Source organism: Dermacentor silvarum, chromosome 4 (assembly GCF_013339745.2).
Source record: "Dermacentor silvarum isolate Dsil-2018 chromosome 4, BIME_Dsil_1.4, whole genome shotgun sequence".
NCBI classification, from domain to species: domain Eukaryota; kingdom Metazoa; phylum Arthropoda; class Arachnida; order Ixodida; family Ixodidae; genus Dermacentor; species Dermacentor silvarum.
The window spans coordinates 233,087,663-233,107,562 of NC_051157.2; the positions used below are offsets into that span (position 1 = coordinate 233,087,663).

The following is a 19,900-nucleotide window of genomic DNA, read 5'->3' on the forward strand; positions in this document are numbered from 1 at the left end:
CTCTAGGTCACGTGATAAATGTCGGTAGTTTAAGCACACACTCTACATGTATATCAAAGACATGGGACCCCCCCCCCTCCCCCCCCCCCCCCCTCCTCGCGTGTGCTTGTGAAGAAATTAAGTAAAAAGTAAAGTAAGCTCAGTAAATACAGTAAGTACGACAGGTACAGTGGGCGTTTGGAGCAACGGTCTCTCATCGCGCCACTGAATGGACCAGTCTTCGAAAACGCATCATTGAGACGATCCCCGTGCGATAGGAGAAGACATCATTAATTGTTAATTTCCGTTAAGCGTAGATGGCGTCGTCCTCGTCGGGGCGAAGTGCGTTTCATAAGTCAAGGACGGCTATTCGCGTGAAAATGCACGTGTGGCCAGGCTATACCTACTCTCATAGCAATAGCTTGTTCGCTGCGTCTTTGCGCTAGAAAACTTAAATACGCGCAAAAACGCGTAAGGCTTTTTTTTTTTTTTTCGAAGCTTTCGTCGCCCTGCTCCCTCATACGAGAGGATTGCATTTCCTGCGGCAAGTGCATGGGCCGCTGTGTCTTCCGCTGTGTGCGAGCGTGCAGCCGTCATTTGCCTTTACGTCAACAGATTCAGAATTGTGCAGAATATTTCACCGCACAGCATAGATATGGCATGTGTACGCATTTTAAGTAGTGCGTGCAACTCATTTCTGCTTCACTTACGCCGGTGCAAACAGGAAGCGGCTTTGTACCTCACAGAATCTCGACTGATTGGTGCACTAGTGATGCAGGAATGAACTCCGGTATTGTTCAGTACATAGTGCACATAATCAATTTCTCAGGACGCGTGAACTCCGACAAAAACTGTCAGCGCCTGCAACAAGAGTTTACTTACGCTGTACTGCGCACAGCAGTAATTCATGCTTGTCGGCTGTCTGTTTCGTGCATTCTATTGCGAGTCGGTGGAATTTCACTGCTGTCATCAACCCCTACGTGTGTACATTGCTGGTTTGGGATTCCACAACTGAAACCGCAACTGCCAGCCTTCCGTAATTGCTGGTTTGTGATTCAACAACACAACAGTAATTACCAGCCTTCCGTAGGGGCGCAATCGCAAACAAGAGACGTTTCTCGCGCAGACTAAGCCTACGTTCACACTTGGGAAGCGGCAAGCGGGCGGAAAGGCCAAAGCGGCCGGAATATTTTTTCCGCGCCTGTCCAAGTTCACATTTGTTTTGCTACCGCCGCGGCCGCCGCTGCCGTTTTCGTCCAGATCCATCTCGTCTGCGTACGTTTGTCGGCGTGGTGGCGCTCATTATCGCATTATGTCTAGCGGTATGTTCATTCTTTGACCCACGTACCGTCATCAAAAGTGATCATTTTACGCAACTTCGCGTGTCATCTGCGACCTTCGGTAAATTCTTCGTTGGCGTTCCGTAATTCTCTGCACACGGGCGCGGTAGCGCTGAGTCACAGGTTGGTGCCTAGGCGTGAGAATATTTCTTTAATAGCTTTTATTTACAAGTTGTAATAACATTTCATCATTTGGTATTGTCGGTGCCTCCAGGACACCAAAGGGGCAACGGGAACACCACAGCTGAAACCCGAGCTGGCCCTTGTGTTGGGGCTCGCCAAAGCCTGCGCGTCCTACGTGAGACCAATACGCTCCCAATCTATCGTCGCGACGAGAAAAGCACCCCGCGACTTCTGCAACATACCGTACACGTGCGAGGAGAATTATGGAGCGCCAACGAGGAATCTGCCTAACTATTGTCTGCCGTGGAAGTGGAAGAAGAAATGGCTCTTATACTTCTACCTACTTGTTTTCTAGAAATGGACAATGAATAAACGGAAGACGCGGACACCTCGGAAACGGCAGTGGTGGGTTCGCCTGGTTTTGCAAAAGCGCGAGAAGTTGGCTCACGCCAAGGCTTCGTTGCCGCACCTCCGGTCGCGCGACATTGAATACTATCGCGAGTATTGCTGACAGTACGTTTTAGTGCCACTCTTGTCGTAGAGCAAGGGCTGGTTCTTGATCGCGTCGATCAGCATTACAGCCTACACTTCTGGTGCCATGTTCAATTTTACGACCAGTTGTTTACATGCTAGTGTAGCTTGCAGTGAAGCAGAACGACTTTCCGCCGCGTTTCCGCTTCGCCATGGCGAAAAAATCGGCCCGAGACTGATTTGGCTCGCAGCCTGTTTTTATGCCTGTTTTGCCGCCTAGGCGGGCGGATTTTTGCAAGATTTTGCCGCTTCCGACAGCTTCGAGACCAAGTGTAAACGTAGCCTAAGATCCTGCGCGAGCGCGGCCTAACCAGCACCTGAAGGGAAGCGGCGGAAATGTATACCGGAGATTTCGACCATCTGGGGTCTTTAACGTGCACCTAAATCTAAGTAAACGGGCCTCGAGCGTTTTCGCCATCATCTAAAATGCGGCTGCCGCATTTGTTGCTTCATTTGTTGCACATTTGTTGCTTCAGAATGCGGCCGCAACATTCTCGCCCAAAACTTCACAGAGTGTCAAAGCCTTGACAAACAGCGTGACAGTTTTTTCCATATGCAGACATGATTCGCTATAAATTACCAACCAAACGGAAGCGCCCAGGAATGAAATTGTGATAGTAGCACCGGTTTCATGAATTATGTCAGCGCGAAGCGACGAAAACAAAGGGCGGGTAAGTAGTGGGGGGGGGGGGGTTGAGGAAAAAATTTCGGGGGGGGGGTTTGAACCCCCCCAACCCCCCCCCCCCTTGGCTACGCCACTTGGCTCGTAATAGGGCTTCATTGCGGACTATGTGGACGACGTCAGCAATGTTGGGGTGTTTAGTGCGCACGTTTCCACGAGGGATGACTTCGTTAAGTCAGGTCACTTAGTCCGACTGACGGATAACCTCATACAGGCCAAAGTACCATCGAAGTAGCTTCGTTGTACCGTCGAAGTACCGTCGAAGTCCGCGACGTCGCACTGGTTTTCATACCCATACCTTGTCACCCGGCTGGTACTGAACATTCGGCGGTGCCTGTTGTAAGAACGTGCGTCCTTGCAATGTTGATGGCGTAATCGACATTGTGCCAACTGGCGGGCTTCTTCGGTTCTTTGTAGGAACTCGTCAACATCGCATGGGTTGCCTTCGCCATTATCTGCAGGCAGCATGGCATCTAGCGTTGTTGTGACGGTGCGCCCATAGACAAGTTAAACGGAGTGACACGAGTGGACTCCTGTAGGGCTGTGTTGTAGGTGAATGTACCGTAAGGCAGGGTCTCGTCCCAAGTCTTATGCTCGATGTCAATATACATTGACAACATGTCAGCAATGGTGCGGTTCAGGCGCTCCGTCAACCCGTTTGTTTGGGGTTGGTATGCAAAGCTTTTTCTATGACTGGCGTTAGACATCGTCATCAAACACTGCATAAACTCAGCTGTAAATGCTGCACCTCGATCTGTTATGACAACCATTGGGGCGCTATGTCGAAGCACTATGTTGTGAACAAAAAACTTGGCAACTTCGACGGCCTTTCCCCGCTCAAGGCAGCCAGTTTCAACATATCGTGTCAAATAGTCGATCGCAATAACGATCCACCTCTTCCCTGATGACGATGTGGGAAGTGGTCCAAGAAGATCCATGCCAACTTGTTCAAATGGAGTCTTAGGTGGGTCTATGGGTTGGAGAAGACGAGCTGGCTTTATGGGTTGTGGGGATGCGCAACTCTCGCGCGTCCCCTGATGTTGTTTTCCCCGCATGTCTCCTATAGTCCGGCTACTCCACGTGGCTAAGCGCTGGCGGTGGTCGTAGTGGTTGCGGCGCATTGCGAGAGATGGCGCGAGTGTTGCGATGCTAACGCCACCGAACGGTGGGGTGACTTGGGTGGAAAAGGTAGAAGGAGCTCTCTCTTGGGCTTGGGATCAGCGGCTAACACGCACGAACACTTCGCGCGTGCGCCGGCCCGCTTCGCGCGACCGTTGCGTGAGGCTAAGAGCAGGACACCGGTGTGGACGAACACGGATTGTTCGAACGCGCTACCGTTCGCGTGACCGTACACGTGAACGACTAGGCGATGGTGTCATAGCATGGGGCGAATGTATTCGCTCGCTATCGGGTCTCGGTGAGTCGGACTTTCTTGATTCGTCGCGCACCCGTGTGAATGTTCTAATGGTAGTAATTCGGCTAGCATGCATTAATGTATGATGTGGGGGTCTTCCCCAACCCGTGGCGCGTGTAATCGCAGCTACGTAGGGTTCGGGCGAATAAGGCAACAAGCAAGTCAACTCAACAACGTTTATTGCTGTGGGCAATAAAACACACTTGCAGAGGGAAGTCCGCTCTGTATAGTAAGTAATAAATTAGGCTTGCCTCGTCGCGTGTGGTAGTCACGCAAACGAGGTCACTCACGGGTTTCAGCGGGTATATCCGTAAGGGCAGGTCAGGAGTAGCGAGGTCAGAGAGCCCCAGGGGTCTCTCGGTCGCGCTCTTTTATACCTTTTTACCTTTCCGCGAGGGGAGTGTCCTCCTCGCGCGCCGGATACTTTCCCTCGCGCGTCGCGAGAGGCGAGTGAGAAGCAGGAGAGAGCAAAGTGCAGTTCTCCCATGTCCGCCTGGCTCTCGCTGCACGCGCTGTGCGCGCACGAGATGTCCGCCTGGCTACCGCCGCGTGTGCTCTGTGCGCAAGCGACGCGCGAATGCCCGCGGGAGAAGGTGGCAGCGTGTGCTCCCCACAATGAAAGGCGCAATAAATGCCCCTTTGTTTGTTTGCACTACTGCGTTGTCGTTCCTTTGTCCCAAGAGCACATGTGAGACCCCACATCTGGCTGCCCAACGTGGACCTCTTGGGGCATCGGACGATAATTTTAACAGTTTTGCTCGGTCCGAGACAACCTTTGTTTCAACCGAAGCGTAATCCTAGAGTGGATTTTGATCGCTAGTGTCGGCGGCGCGCTTTCTTGAGAGAGGCGACAGTTGCTGTAGCGTGTTTGAACTTTTCAACATGCTAAGCCTTTTCGCGAGTGTTTTGTTGAAGTACACTCGTCGGTACGAGAGCCACGTGGTCTGCATCCTGGGAGAGCGAGGCCTAGCGCCCGCGGAGCATTGGCAAGCCTGAAGCGAGTGATTACGGAAGCCTCGTGGTTGGTCCGAATTTCTTATGTAAATAGCTTCTTCTATCTCTTTGACTTCGGAAGTCACTGCTCAGGGAGCCGGGTGGCCGCGGGCCACGGGTGCCGCTATGGGCTGACTGGTATTGCGGCCTGGCACCGGGCGCTCCGACACCGTCTGGGACGGTGGGCGCCGTCAACTCGGATACTGTGTGCACCGAGCAGGGTAGGACCACCTCACAGAGCTAACGTCTCCTCACGGCTGCTGTTGTGCCCATTTTGGGTGATGTTTTTTTTTTTTTTTGGGGGGGGGGGGGGGATGCCAGTTGTCAAAGTAGCGACGCAGTAGGCCTAAGGCTTTACAAAGCCGCCTGTCGCACGTTGAGGGACACAACCTGGTGGACCGTGGTGTGGAGGTGTCGCACATTGCTTCCCTCATTAGTTCGCCTGGCACGCATTGAAATTACTCGTTCGACTCAAGAAAGTAAGCTTTGTTCACGTGAACTTAGCATCTGAAATGCCGCCCAAAATTTTGCTAGCCGAATTCAACATCGTACCACGTGGGCGATGCGTATGCCGAATTCCTCTCCCTTGCACTACTTTAGTGTTTGTCGAGTGCGTTGAGTGTACGCAGCGTGAGCGGAGTCACCCCTGGTTTGCTGTCACCTGCACATCGTCAGCGCTGCTGCCAGTGACTACAATCGAGCTACCCCAGGCAACGCAGATGCCTGTGGCCAGTTCGGCGCAGCGATTTCGGCGACCGCCTGTGTTCGGCTCGCTACCCTCGGCGGCTGGGAAAAGAGCCGGCAGTCACCAAGGGCTACAGCGGCTCTCGCCGGCAGGGCGCGTCGGCGCGAGCGACGCTTGCTCGTGCCGACTTCTTCGTTGCCGTTTCCGGAGTCCTGTGCTAGAGTCGTGCCATCGAATCTGCAGAGCTGGTGCTGTGACCAACGGACGCCAGTGGTGAACCCCAGAGACAATGTCAGCTGACATGTTATGGAAAGCGCGTGGACATTTTTCGCCGGAGTATGTGTAGTGATTTAAGGTTGGGGGGATGTGGGGATGCGCGACTCTCACGCGTCCCCTGATGTTGTTTTCCCCGCATGTCTCCTGTAGTCCGGCTTCTCCGCGTGGCTAAGCGCTGGCGGCGGTCTAAGTGGTTGCGGCGCATTGCGAGAGATGGCGCGAGTGTTGCGCTGCTAATGCCACCGAACGGCGGGGTGACTTGGGTGGAAAAGGTCGAAGGAGCTCTCTCTTGGGCTTGGGATCGGCGCCTAACGCACGCGACCGTCGTGCGAGGCTAAGGGCAGGACACCGGTATGGACGAACACGGATCGTTCGAACGCGCTATCGTTCGCGTGACCGTACACGTGAACGACTAGGCGATCGTGTCATAGCATGGAGCGAACATATTCGCTCGCTATCGGGTCGCGGTGAGTCGAACTTCCTTGATTTGTTGCACGCCCGTGTGAATGTTCTATTGGTTATAATTCGGCTAGTGTGCATTAGTGTATGAAAGGTGCAATAAATGCCCTTTTGATTGTTTGTACTACTGTATTGTCGTTCCTTTGTCCCAAGAGCACGTGTGAGACCCTACAGGGTGGTGTTTTGCCCATTTGACATTCGCAACATGTCTTCACGTAGTGCTGTACTGACGCTAATAAATTCGGCCAATAATATTTTGCATGGATTCTGGCGAATGTTCGGGTGACACCCAAGTGGCCTGATGATGGGTCATCATGGCAGGCTTCTAATATTTCAGGCCACATAACTGACGGTACGACGAGTTAGAACTTTTCATTGTTGTTTTGCAAGTTTCTCTTGTAGAGTGCGTCATCTCGGAGGCAGAATGAAGATAATCCTCTTTTAAACACTCATGGAACTTGAACATTATGCCCTTCGAGATACTTTGAGTGGAAGCAAATCAGCGTCGGCCCGTTGATGCTCAGCGATTTCCACAGCTCGCATAACACAAAAGAATGGGAAATCGTCCTCTTCAGAAGGAGGAGAGCCCACCGGTGCGCATGACAAGCAATCAGCGTCGTTATGCTTTCGCCCAGACTTGTATACAATGGTAATGTCGTATTCTTCGAGTCTGAGGCTCCACCTCACAAGTCGTCCGGATGGGTCTTTCAAGCTTGCCAGCCAGCACAGAGAACGGTGGTCGCTGACTGCATGAAACGGCCTGCCGTAGAGTTATGGTCTAAACTTGCTGATGGCCTATATGACTGCCAAGCACTCCTTCTCCGTCGCAGAATAGTTTCTTTCAGCTTTTGAGAGAGTGCGGCTAGCGTACGCTATGACCTTCTCTTCTCCATTCTGCCACTGAACTAAAACTGTGCCAGGACCCAGATTGCTGGCATATGTGTGAACTTCTGTGTCTGCGGTCTCGTCAAAGTGGGCGAGGATTGGCGGGGATTGCAAACCCTTCTTTAATTCTTTGTTTCTTCTTCTTCTTCTTTCTGGGGTTTTACGTGCCAAAACCTGTTTTGATTATGAGGCACGCCGTAGTGGAGGGCTCCGGATTAATTTTGACCACCTGGGGTTCTTTAATGTGCACTACAACGCAAGCACACAGGCGTTTTTGCATTTCGCCTCCATTGAAATGCGGCCGCCGCGGCCGGGATTCGATCCCGTAATTCTTCGAAAGCAGTCTCGTGTTCGGTATGCCACACGAAGGGTATGTCTTCGTTCTTGAGTCTTGTTAGAGGTTCGGAAATTTTTGAGAAATTTTCTACAAATCGCCTGTAGTAAGCGCATAAGCCCAAAAATTTACGGACCTCTTATCTCGTGGCTTAGGAAATCCTGCGACGGCTGCAGTCTTCTCGGGGTCCAGCCCAATACCTTGAGTGCTGATGACATGACCCAAGAAACGAAGCTCTTCAAATCCAAACTGGCACTTTTCCGGTTTGATTGTCAAGCCGGCCGACTGGATAGCCTGGAGCGCTGAACGTAGCCTCTCCACGTGCTGCTCGAACGTTGAAGAGAATACCACGTCATCCACGTAGACTAGGCATGACTGCCATTTGAGACCCGACAGGACACTGTCCATCATACACTGGAAGGTCGCTGGCGCACAACAGAGGCCGAATGGGAGTGCTTTAAATTCATAAAGCCCGTCCGGAGTAACGAAAGGTGTTTTATCATGATCTCTTTCGTCCACATCAATTTGCCAATATGCGCTTTTTAAATCCAATGAAGAAAAATACTTTGCATCACGCAGCCGGTCCAAGGTGTCATCGATACGTGGCAAGGAATAGACATCATGCTTGGTGACGCTGTTCAGTTTCCGGTAATCAACACAGAATCTCATTGTGTTGTCCTTTTTCCTGACAAGAACTACCGGCGACGCCCATGGGCTGTTGGACGGCTGAATGACATCGTCCTGAAGCATCCCTTGCATCTGATCCTTTATGATCTCCCGTTCTTTCGGCGATACTCGGTATGGGTGTTGGTATACAGGTCTGGTTGCTTCGTCCGTTATTATACGGTGTTTAACAATCTGCGTTCGCTGTACTCTTGAGGAAGTAGAGAAACACTCTGCAAAAGCACCTATGAGGTCTTGTATGGTTTTCGCCTCGGCTGGCGATGTGTGTGGGCTGATTGCAACTGCTGCTGCGGCCTTATTCGTAGGTTTTGCAGGAGGTGGCTCCGACTCCAGGGTACATAAGCTTGTCACTGCAGTAAAGCTGTGCAGGAAGGCGATGGCAGTGTTCTTCGCGACATGCTGAAGTTCATTTCGGAAGTTTGTCAGCAATAAATTGGCAAGCCCATCGCGTAAGCGGATAACGCCCCTAGCAATGCAAATACCTTTCTTCAGCAATAGCTTGACATTGCCATCCGCTATAATCTCGGAGTCAACGAATGCTTGATTTCTGACGTGAACCAGCACACTGCTTCGTGGTGGCACAGTTACGTCTGCGTCGAGAACTCGCAAGGCAGTGTAGTCTGGTTCCTCAGGCTTCTCCATGTCAATGGCCAGCTTCGTTGAGAAGGAAACACTAAAATTCTTCAGGTCAATTATAGCACCGTTTGCGTGCAGAAAATCCATACCAAGTATAACGTCTCATGAGCAGTCCGGAAGTACTATGAATTCGATGACGTAAGTTACACCTCAAATCAGAACTCTTGTGGTGCATGTTACTAGAGGATTACTGAGGTGACCCCCAGCTGTACGTATGTGCGGTCCGCTCCACGGTGTCAAAACTTTCTTCAGCTGCTTTGCGAGTGCATAGCTTACGACTGAATAATCAGCACCCGTCTCTACTAAAGCATTCGATTATCGTCCATTCACGGCAATAAGTCTGCAGAAATTTTCTGCGTACTTATCGTAGTCGTCGCTTTCTGCTTGTCACTACTGCACTGTGACATTGACGGAGGATCTTTGCTTTGTCGAACGTCAGCGGCCTTGCCTCCTCAGGTCGCTGGCTTTAGTTTTCCAGGCGTGGGCTTACTGAACGACGTCTTGGTGAACTTGAAAAGGGTCGTGGGCTTGGTGATCGGTAGCGGGCAGGCGCTGGTGACCGTGGCTGGCGTTGGTAACTAGCAGCTGCAAGTTGACTTTGCGACAAGTAATCTTCAATATTGTGGGGTCTCACACATCTTGGGACAAAGGAATGACTACACAGTAGTGCAAACAATCATACACCAATACACACTAGCCGAATTACAACCAATAGAACATTCACATGGGCGCGCGACAAATCAAGGAAGTCCCACTCACCGCGACCCGATAGCGAGCGAATACGTTCGCCCCATGCAATGACACCATCCCCTAGTTGTTCACGTGTATGGTCACGCGAACGGTGGCGCGTTCGAACGATCCGTGTTCGTCCATACCAGTGCCCCGCTCCGAGCCACGCGAGACGTCTCGCGAAGCGTGGATCGGCGCACGCGCGGGACGTCCACATCGCTCACCGATCCCAACCCAAAGAGAGAGCGCCTTCGACCTTTTTCTCCCAAGTCACCCCGCCGTTCGCTGGCGTTAGCATTGCGACACTTGCGCCATCTCTCGCAACGCGCTGCAACCACCGCCAGCACTTAGCCACGCGGTGAAGCCGGACCACAGGAGACGCGTGAAAGTCGCGCATCCCCATATCCCCCCAACCTTAAATCACTACACATACTCCGGCAAAACATGTCACAAGGTCTATCAACGCGCGCGTCGCGAACAAAAGTTGGTACATGCGACAGTGGCGCCGCCGAGGAAATGTCCACACGTTATCCACAACATGTGAGCCGACATTGTCTCTGGGGTTCACTGCTGGCGTCCGTTGGTCACAGCACCAGCTCTGCAGATTCGATGGCACGACTCCAGCACAGGACTCCGGAAACGGCGATGCAGAAGTCGGCCCGAGCAAGCGTCGCTCGCGCCGACGCGCCCTGCCAGCGAGAGCAGCTGTAGCCCGTTCGTGACTGCCGGCTCTTTTCCCAGCCGCCGAAATCGCTGCGCCGAACTGGCCACAGGCATCTGCATCGCCTGGGGTAGCTCAATTGTAGTCCGGGACAGCAAACCAGGGGTGACTCCGCTCACGCTGCGTACACTCAATGCACTCGACAAACACTAAAGTACTGCAAGGGAGAGGAATTCGGCACACGCATCGCCCACGTGGTACGATGTTCAATTCGGCTAGCAAAAATTTCGGGTGGCATTTCAGATGCTAAGTTCACGTGAACAAAGCTTGCTTTCTTGAGTCGAACAAGTAATTTCAATTCATGCGAGGCGAACCAATGAGGGAAGCAATGTGCGACACCTCAACACCACGGTCCACCAGGTTGTGTCCCTCCACGTGCGATAGGCGGCTTCGTAAAGCTTTAGGCCTAATGCGTCGCTATCCTGACAACAACCGGCATCAAAAAAAAATACATCACCCAAAATGGGCACAACAGGCAGCCGCGAGGAGATGTTAGCTCTGTGAGGTGGTCCTACCCCACTCGGTGCACACAGCATCCGAGTTAAAGCGCCCACCGTCCCAGACGGTGTCGGAGCGCCCGGTGCCAGGCCGCAATACCAGTCAGCCCGTAGCGGCACTCGTGGCCCGCGGACACCCGGCTCCCTGAACCGCGACTTCCGAAGTCAAAGAGATAGAAGAAGCTATTTACATAAGAAATTCGGACTGCCCACGAGGCTTCCGTACTCACTCGCTTCAGGCTTGCCAATGCTACGCGGGCGCTAGGCCTCGCTCTCCCAGGATGCAGACCACGTGGCTCTCGTACCGACGAGTGTACTTCAACAAAACACTCGCGAAAAGGTTTAGCATGTTGAAAAGTTCAAACACGATACAGCAACCGTCGCCTCTCTCAAGAAAGCACGCCGCCGACACTAGCGATCAAAATCCACGCTAGGAATACGCTTCGGTTGAAACAAAAGTTGTCTCGAACCGATCAAAACTGTCAAAATTATCGTCCAATGCCCCAAGAGCCTCACGTTGGGCAGCCAGATGTGGGGTCTCAATGTGCTCCTGGGACAAAGGAACAACAACACAGTAGTGCAAACAATCAAAAGGGCATTTATTGCACCTTTCTTACACTAATACACACTAGCCGAATTACAACCAATAGAACATTCACATGGGCACGCGACAAATCAAGTAAGTCCGACTCAGCGTGACCCGATAGCGAGCGAATACGTTCGCCCCATGCAATGACACCATCGCCTAGTCGTTCACGTGTACGGTCATGCGAACGGTGGCGCGTTCGAACGATCCGTGTTCCTCCATACCGGTGCCCCGCTCCGAGCCACGCGAGACGTCTCGCGAAGCGTGGTTCGGCGCACGCGCGGGACGTCCGCGTCGCTCACCGATCCCAACCCAAAGAGAGAGCGCCTTCGACCTTTTTCTCCCAAGTCACCCCGCCGTTCGGTGGCGTTAGCATTGCAACACTCGCGCCATCTCTTGCAACGCGCCGCAACCACTACGACCGCCTCCGGCACCCAGCCGCGCGGTGAAGCCGGACCACAGGAGACTCGTGAGAGTCGCGCATCCCCACAGCGGTGGGTACAAGATGACCTCGGATGATGTCGCCTGGCTAGTCATCGTTGTGGCGTCAGCGGAAGACACCGTCCGTGTGGCCGTAGCAGCAGGAAGCGGTCCAAATTCAGGCGGGTCTCCCCGAAGTCGGCGGCTGGCACGCTGGTGCATTGGAGTCAGCTCTCCAGATCCCAATCGCTGAGGATCGGGACTTCGGTCTCTGGCACCCAAGGGACTTCCAAACATACCCCGCACCTCCACCAGAATGTAACGGTATTTGGAGGGGTAAAATACAATAACTGGTTTATTAAAGGCGAACCTGTGCCCTGAAACTAACTATGTACACCAAGAGTTTACAAGAACGTTCCACACGAGCATCTCTGCGCCGAACGCACTTTTTCCTCTTCTCCAGTGATGGTCTGCGCCACTGGGCCTCTTGGATTATCTGTTCCTGACAGTCCCAGACTGCCCGAGACAGTGCTTTCAGCCAATGAGCATTGCGTATGCAGTCTTCCGGACAGTCCGGGACTGTCAGAGACGGATAATCGAAGAGGCCCACTGTCTCGTGCGCGTGCACGAGCGGCATACGTTGCACCACCCCACGAAACCAAGCAGGCACGCGAGACTTAGCAGACACTCTTCTGAAAGAGTGGTTCGCTGGCTACCTTTGTAGAAGACATGCTTAGGAGCAGACTTGCAGCAATATCACCACGCATGACACTCTAGTGCGCTGACCACGTCCCCATTACTATTGGCTAAGGGGCCCAAGCTTCCACATACTTGATTTTCATGATTTTCACATGTACTATGCCTTAGCACACCACACCATATATCAAGTGCAATCAGTCATTAAAAACGTATTCAAAAAGTTCTTACCTTATTGGCCATAATGAAAGCCTCTATGCCCTTGAGGACGCCTTTTGAAAGCCGTATCCCCGGACGTGGACGCTTGATGTATGTCTGGTAAATCTCATTGCCCAGCTGATGCCATTCATCCTTTAAAGCATTGTAAAATGACGCCAATCAGTAGATGACAAGGGGCACAGCCACGTAGTTGAAAGCTGCAAACGAAACTCACTTTGCTGGAGAGTTTCATGTTCTCAATGTCTTGCCAGAACCTAGCATAAAGAGAGGTAAGAGAAAAGATGCAGCAGTTAAAAGAGTATGCCATAAGTTCGATTGCGTCTGAAAAAAAAATTGCATGTCATGAAAATCATCGCTGCCAAAAAAAAGTTAACTTACGAGAGCAATGACTTTCCCACCTCTTCACCTTGCAAGAATCTGGCCAGGTACTCTCGACATACAGGCGACTCCATAAGAACTGAAAATGCAAATACCTGGAGAAAAATCAAAGTAATGAAACTGCAAAATAAACAGCCACACAAAAAACAAGACAGAGCAGCGGCACAAGCTGACCTTGCGCCCTGGAAGGCTTTCTTGCTCTTCGGAAGGCGAATAACAGTCTAATCCTCCAACTAACTTGAGCTGTTTCTCACATCGTGCCTTGGCATATGTCAGCTGAAAGAGAAAGGTAAGAAAAATATAACCAATGATGAAAAACTAAGGCACAATTATTTTCCCGTCCTAATGCTTATGGCATACAATAGCCTTCAAGAAAAGGAATCACACAATGAAAAGATCAAATGTGATATTATTTTGCAAAATGCTTTAGTACCAGAAAAATATGCCAGAAATTGAACTAGCCCCAAAGAGCACAATATTCATTGCAGAGCATGTCATTATCCAAAGCATATTGTCCAGAAAGCAATCAGTCCTACCTGTTTGATGTATTTGGACAAATTCCTTGACTGCAACAGGTCTCCTTTAGCTGTACTTGGTGCTTCGTACTGCTTATCTAAACAAACAAACAACTCCATCTAGTATGTCAACTACAAAAGCCTCTCTTAGGGGAAAAAAAACAGCTAACCTTCACTAATGCCACGTGCTTTCTTCAGGTTGTTGGCAGTGGTAGCTTGCATAATTTCCGATACAATGTTGAATCTGTATAAGGGAAACACCAAATTGTTGCAATCACATGCTCTCCTTCCTCGCACGCACAGACACTGGTGCCTGCGAGGCAGAGCTACCCCACACATTGCACACTGCCATACAGACCCTTTTCAAAACCTGGACTACAGTTAAACCTGCTTATAACGAACCTCCATATAACGAATTCCTGGATATAATGAAGTTTTTCTATTCCCCCTCGTTACTCCATAGAAGCACGTGTATTTGAGACCTCTACGTACCGAAGTGGCAGCGGGAGACCCCCTTGAATTAACGAATTTTCCCCGCCGACAACCTAGAGATTTCGCCCCAAATTTTGTCATTTTTGCGCGAGCAGCAACCGGAAGCACCTTCTCCGCTGCGACAGAATGCGAAGCGAGCGCACGTGTGCGTGCGTGCGAGCGTGTGCGAGGCGGGCCTGCATCCCTCAACCCGGCGATCTTGCCGCCGCGGGCGTGACCTTTCCCCCTCCCTTCATTCAAACCTGATCCTGCCGCTTGCTGCAGCTGGCCTAGCCCACCAAGCCGGCACTCTCCTTTTCCAGTTGATGTTGCCGACGCGCTGGCAGACACTGTGACACATCACACTCGATGAGTGTCCTGCTGTCAAATGCTGGAGGCGTGTGGAAGCGCCGCTGCAGAAGCGAGCGAAGTGACCTTAGTGCTGTTTTCTATGGCTTGAACGCAAACTGAGCGCCAAGAACACACAGCACGCACAAAGCTATAAGCCGCCGACGCACCTACACTGCCTAGACCACGGTGTGGCCTAGACTCTGCCCCAATGCAGATGGCTTTCAAGATACGGCCCACGCAACCACAAGCCGCCACGCAGTACGCAATTGATGCCAGAGTACAGTACGCCACCCACTGTCTCTCCCCCCTCGCTCCCTCGCCGGTGCCTCGAGCACAATGGAAGAAGGCATGCTTCCTCCCTGCTTTTCTTTCTTGCGCACGCGAGACAGACACGGTCGTCGGCTCCCCTCACACGTTTTCACTTGCACATACAGCATAGGTGCATGGCGACTGCGCTATCACCCTTGGACTTTATACGGAATATCTATGAGCCAAAACGAATTTTAGGGCCACAACGCGTCATAGACACTCTTTAGATAGCAAATACGGATCTCAAGGGCCATACCTTTGCTGGCAGAAACCGAAAATACGTCATAGTTGTCGCCCCTGGCACTTTGTGCGGCCAATGCCATCATCAAGCCACCAAGCCAAGCGACATGAAAAGTCAAAATGGCCACTCGGGCCGGCACGGGGTGGCAGTTCGCAACGTATGATGCGGGAACGGTCCCACAGTTGCGACGCAACAGCGGGGTTACCAATGCATTGGGTTCTATGGGAACTGTGCCGGGACCAGCCGAAAACGACGTAACAGCCGGGAAAACGCAGCACCCGGGAACGTAACAGCAGGGTTCTACTGTAACATTATACGACGCCATCGTGACGCTCGCTCTTCGTTTCCGATGCCTCGTGTTTGTGCGAAATGATACGCGTCCACGCATCCAGTACATGGTGTGACATTCCAAAGATGAGTGCTTCGACGAAAACGGGAAACGGGTGCGCGCTACAATCAAGGGCACGTTAGAATCGAGTAAATACGGTAAGCGTTTCTTTTTAGAATTTTCGTGCCGAACCTGCACATAACGAAATCCTCTTTATAACGAAGTTTTTCGGGAATTCGTCAATTTCGTTATATCCAGGTTTAACTGTATATGGCAGCAGTGTGCATCACTAGAAAAGTGCCAAGCATGCTTCTCGTGCACTTGACAAAGTGCTCACAGGAGATTGCACAGGCACCAGACGTATTCATATCCCGGTTACCACCACGTCTTGGGCATGAAGCATTGCAGAGAAGCTACCTTGGTATTTAAGGAAAGGGTCTACTTGAGCTGTTGCAGAGATCACACATTTTGAGGCAGCCCGAGATGAGCAAAGGTTGCTGCTTCTGGCAGTGTGATGAAAGCGCCGTGGGTGGCAGGGGCCTTTGTTCAGCCTAATGCAGGAAATTCGCTGAAAATGCATGCTGTGCAACGCCCCGATTAGTGACAAGTGCAAGCAGCATGCTCCCATATGTGCAATTAGAGTTCACCTTCAGCCACTCACAAGTCTAAAGAGCTTTCCACCCTGTCATGTCAGGCCAGTGCTACTCTTGCTGCCTCATTACATGTAACGGTTGGAATGAAAGTAAGCTCACCGCATACGTTTCAAGTCTTGGGGGTCAGTGCAGGTATCGATAACAAAAATAAAGTCCTCCCATGTCTCAGCATATGCGTATGTTCGACTGTGCTTTTCATTTTCTGCTTGAAGCCACTGCAGGTAAGCAATCAGCTTTTGGTTGATGTAATCGGGATCAGTTATCAGGTCAACTGTTGGCTGAAAAACTGAAAAGAAGAACATCAAGTTGAACACATTCCCTAAGTTTTAAACGCATGTCGCTGCAATAAAATTACTGTCAAGCTTAAGTATACTGAATGATGAAGTACTTGTAACACACTATTTTATATTGTTTATAGCAAAAATCAGTGTATGATGACCACCAGAATGCAAAATGCCAGCAGTGAAAGTTGCGATTGAGAGTGCCAAATAAGATGGAGAAGAGATAAAATGCTGATCAGAAGGCAAGGGAGAATCATCAGTTGTGATCTGGAGGGAGGGGCAGCTGCTAAAGAAATTACTAGTGTAGCTGCAAGTAGGGTGAGGGTCAGCCAGCATGGGATTAATCATGAGCAACACTACATGAATTTGCCTAAGCATGAACCTTTTGGCTTCAAACGACTTTATGACCAACAAAACAATGCATTATAAGTTTTGCACTGATTATGCATGTGCACAGAGCTTCCTGTGTTTGGAAAGCAATGAGTGCTTCAAAACAGAAAAGCGTAATAAAGAATGCCACAGACACGAAGATTAGACAATTACAGTAAACCTGTATTAACTTGAACTATGGTATCTCAAAATATCAGCTAACTCGAAATTTTTTCCCAGTTGTGGTTTCAACCCATGTGTTTTTCACTAATTATCTTGAAAAGTTTTTGCACCGGGCTCCGGATATCTATAAATCTCTACTTAGAAAATACCAGGAAATAGGCAATGAGGCAGAGTTAGCAGCGTCACTTGCACTTGCTTTTTAGCAGGCGGCAGCTCACTAGCCGAGCTAGATGCCACGCCAGGCCACGCTCCCTTGCTTATCTTTCCCCCCTTCTATCCCTGCTCGTACATACTTGCTCGGCTGCCATTTTGTTGTGGCCTCACACGGCCAGCTGAGATACGGTCTTTCTTTTTCCCCTCTAATTTACAACGCTGTCAGTGACGCCTCAATGTGAAGTGAAGCCTATTAATTGTGACCTTGAGCAAGATGATCTGCACGTTTGAGCACACGCGATCAGCCCACATGCTAAGCGCAAAAGAATGTGCACTGCATGCGAGCCCACAGCAGCAGTTCAGCGAGGTCGTGGCTTGACAATGGCACTCCTTCATAGTTTTGGCTTTCAAAGTTAAATCATCTGGAATCATCTGGAAGATTCTTGGATGTCTGAAAACAATTATGCTCGGATAAATGGCTTCAAATATATCATTAGGATCAGTTGTCTTGACTCTGTGCCAAGCATGCCATCTTGGCACAAGGCCAATGCCATTGTTCATAGACGCCGATGGTGACTGATACACGCAAAAGTGACCAAAAATACCACTAACAGTATTTTGGAAAGGCTCCACGAGGTCTATGCAATGCCAGAGGGCTTCTATATTTTTGTGATTTCGCTCATCTTGAAACTCCACTTATCTTGATTTTTTTTTTCGGTTTTCACAGCTTTGAGTAAACAGGGGTTTACAGCACATGTATTAGCCATCATTCCCATATGGTACTACCTGAATGCATCTCTTTATGGGGCAGCCTAGCTGTGGTTCCTATAACTGTCTCGACCAGACCCTGTCCATGCTAGTGGCTGGCAAAATGTAAGCAAGCCATCACAACCTTATTCTGTAAAAGATGATTTTCGACACCTCACTGTCATCCTAGACACTCGGAACACCTTATTTATGGAGTGCGAGTTCGCTGTACTTAACACGTAATTGTTGTGTATCACTTTATTTAACTGCTTGGCATGCTTTGTGTTCCTCCATTTTGTAAATGTGTGTCCTATTTTGAATTTGCCAAATGCCTGCTTATTCCTGTTGTCTTTCTTCCTCTCGTGTACCAGTCGTACCACGACAGCTGTCACAGGGGCTTTTTTGCAGCTGCACCACATGTCCGTGTGCAGGCCATTGTCATAGCAGCTGCCCTTGTTATGTCGTCAGTAAAGGATCGGCAAAACCATCAACCTCAGTAAGCTGAACGACGGCCCCATGAGACATGCTCAAAGGCCCTTTCACCAATGGAGTGAGTGGCTGCTTTCTCCCTCGCCGCGCAGCAGTGCCTACTCTGTGCACACCAAAGATGGCAGTGGCACAAAGGTGTGACGTTGGCACAGCTGGCAGGGAGAATGAGCAAAGGCTTTTTGAATTTTCAGACATTTTCATGGCATACATCTGTGTAATAGCTTGCACAACTCGACCATTGTTCCAGATCAACATACTGAGCTGTTTGTTTGCAAAACCCAAACCTGATCACAGGCACCTTATTGCACAAACATGCAATCTGCTAAATATGGCTGTGAGAAGGTCCCGAGGGCACTGAGAAATGGTGCTCCACCTTAAATAAGTCCGTGATTTCACTGAGCCCAGAATCACAATTGCACTTTTAATTTACTGCTCACATTATGCTCAATGTCTTTTGCGAGTACTATAATCGCAGTGTCTCGTGAAAAGTCTTCCTCTGACCCAGAAAAATGTGATAGTCACCAATGCCATGGGTGCTCTCCTCTTCCCATGCTGCCGGGAGCAGTGACAGTTGTTGCCAGAGTGTAATAAACCTTTCCTTCACTAACTGAGGGCATACTTTCCGACACAATGCTTGCTTCCCTTCACAGGTCAAGCATGCATGTACAGGGGTGAAGCAGTTTAATCTCCTCTATGTGAAAGGCGTGCTTCCATTGGTGAATCTGAGCGACAGCCCCCTTGGGAAAGAGCAGCTGAAAAATATAGATGAAATGCCACAATCCCACAGTCTGCACTGGGTATTGGAAAGGGTTCAATTACCTAGGCAAGCCAGGATTTCACGCAGCAGATGACGCACAGAAATGCAGAGGGCATACTCGGATGGCAGCAGCAAAGCTAGTAGGAAGTCAGCCACCTGCCGAAGATGGTCCAGCTCCAGCTGTGAAGTTTCTAAGAAAGGGCTAGTGGGAATGGCCGCCTTTCACCATTCCTGCAGATAATAATTCAGGGCAATGAAATCCCGAACTACAGTTAAACCTGCTTATAACGAACCTCCATATAACGAATTCCTGGATATAACGAAGTTTTTCGGTTCCCCGCCGTTACTCCATAGAAGCACATGTATTTGAGACCTCTACGTAACGAAGTGGCAACGAATTTTCCCCGCCGACAACCTAGAGATTTCGCCCCAAATTTTGTCATTTTTGCGCGAGCAGCACCGGAAGCACCTTCTCCGCTGCGACAGAATGCGAAGCGAAGCGCACCGTGCACTGAGCTGTGCGTGCGAGGCGGTGTGCAGCCGCGGCCTGCATCCCTCGACCCGGCGATCTTGCCGCCGCGGGCGTGGCCTTTCCCCCTCCCTTCATTCAATCTGATCCTGCCGCTTGCTGCAGCTAGCCTAGCCGCCAAGCCGCCACTCTCTCCTTTTCCAGCTGATGTTGCCGACGCGCTGGTACACGCTGTGGCAGATCAGACTCGATGAGCGCGGACACGCGCTGTCAAACGCTGGCGGCGTGTGTGTGAAGCGCCGCTGGAGAAGCGAGCG

General features: G+C 50.8%; 1 protein-coding gene across 1 annotated transcript in view; it reads right to left on the minus strand.

The window, feature by feature from the left end:
- Positions 1-19,333, minus strand: part of LOC119449318 (sorting nexin-25-like) — a 55,334-nt gene extending 36,001 nt beyond the window's left edge. Inside the window, exons 1-9 of the mRNA XM_049666724.1 lie at positions 19,177-19,333; positions 16,235-16,421; positions 13,953-14,026; positions 13,804-13,880; positions 13,442-13,543; positions 13,268-13,362; positions 13,104-13,143; positions 12,902-13,021; positions 8,938-9,039 (exon numbers count right to left, since the gene is read on the minus strand). Of these exons, the coding sequence (XP_049522681.1) occupies positions 8,938-9,039; positions 12,902-13,021; positions 13,104-13,143; positions 13,268-13,362; positions 13,442-13,543; positions 13,804-13,880; positions 13,953-14,026; positions 16,235-16,239 (615 nt within the window). The 5' untranslated portion in view covers positions 16,240-16,421; positions 19,177-19,333. The remainder of the gene's footprint in view (positions 1-8,937; positions 9,040-12,901; positions 13,022-13,103; positions 13,144-13,267; positions 13,363-13,441; positions 13,544-13,803; positions 13,881-13,952; positions 14,027-16,234; positions 16,422-19,176) is intronic.
- Positions 19,334-19,900: the final 567 nt, after the last annotated feature.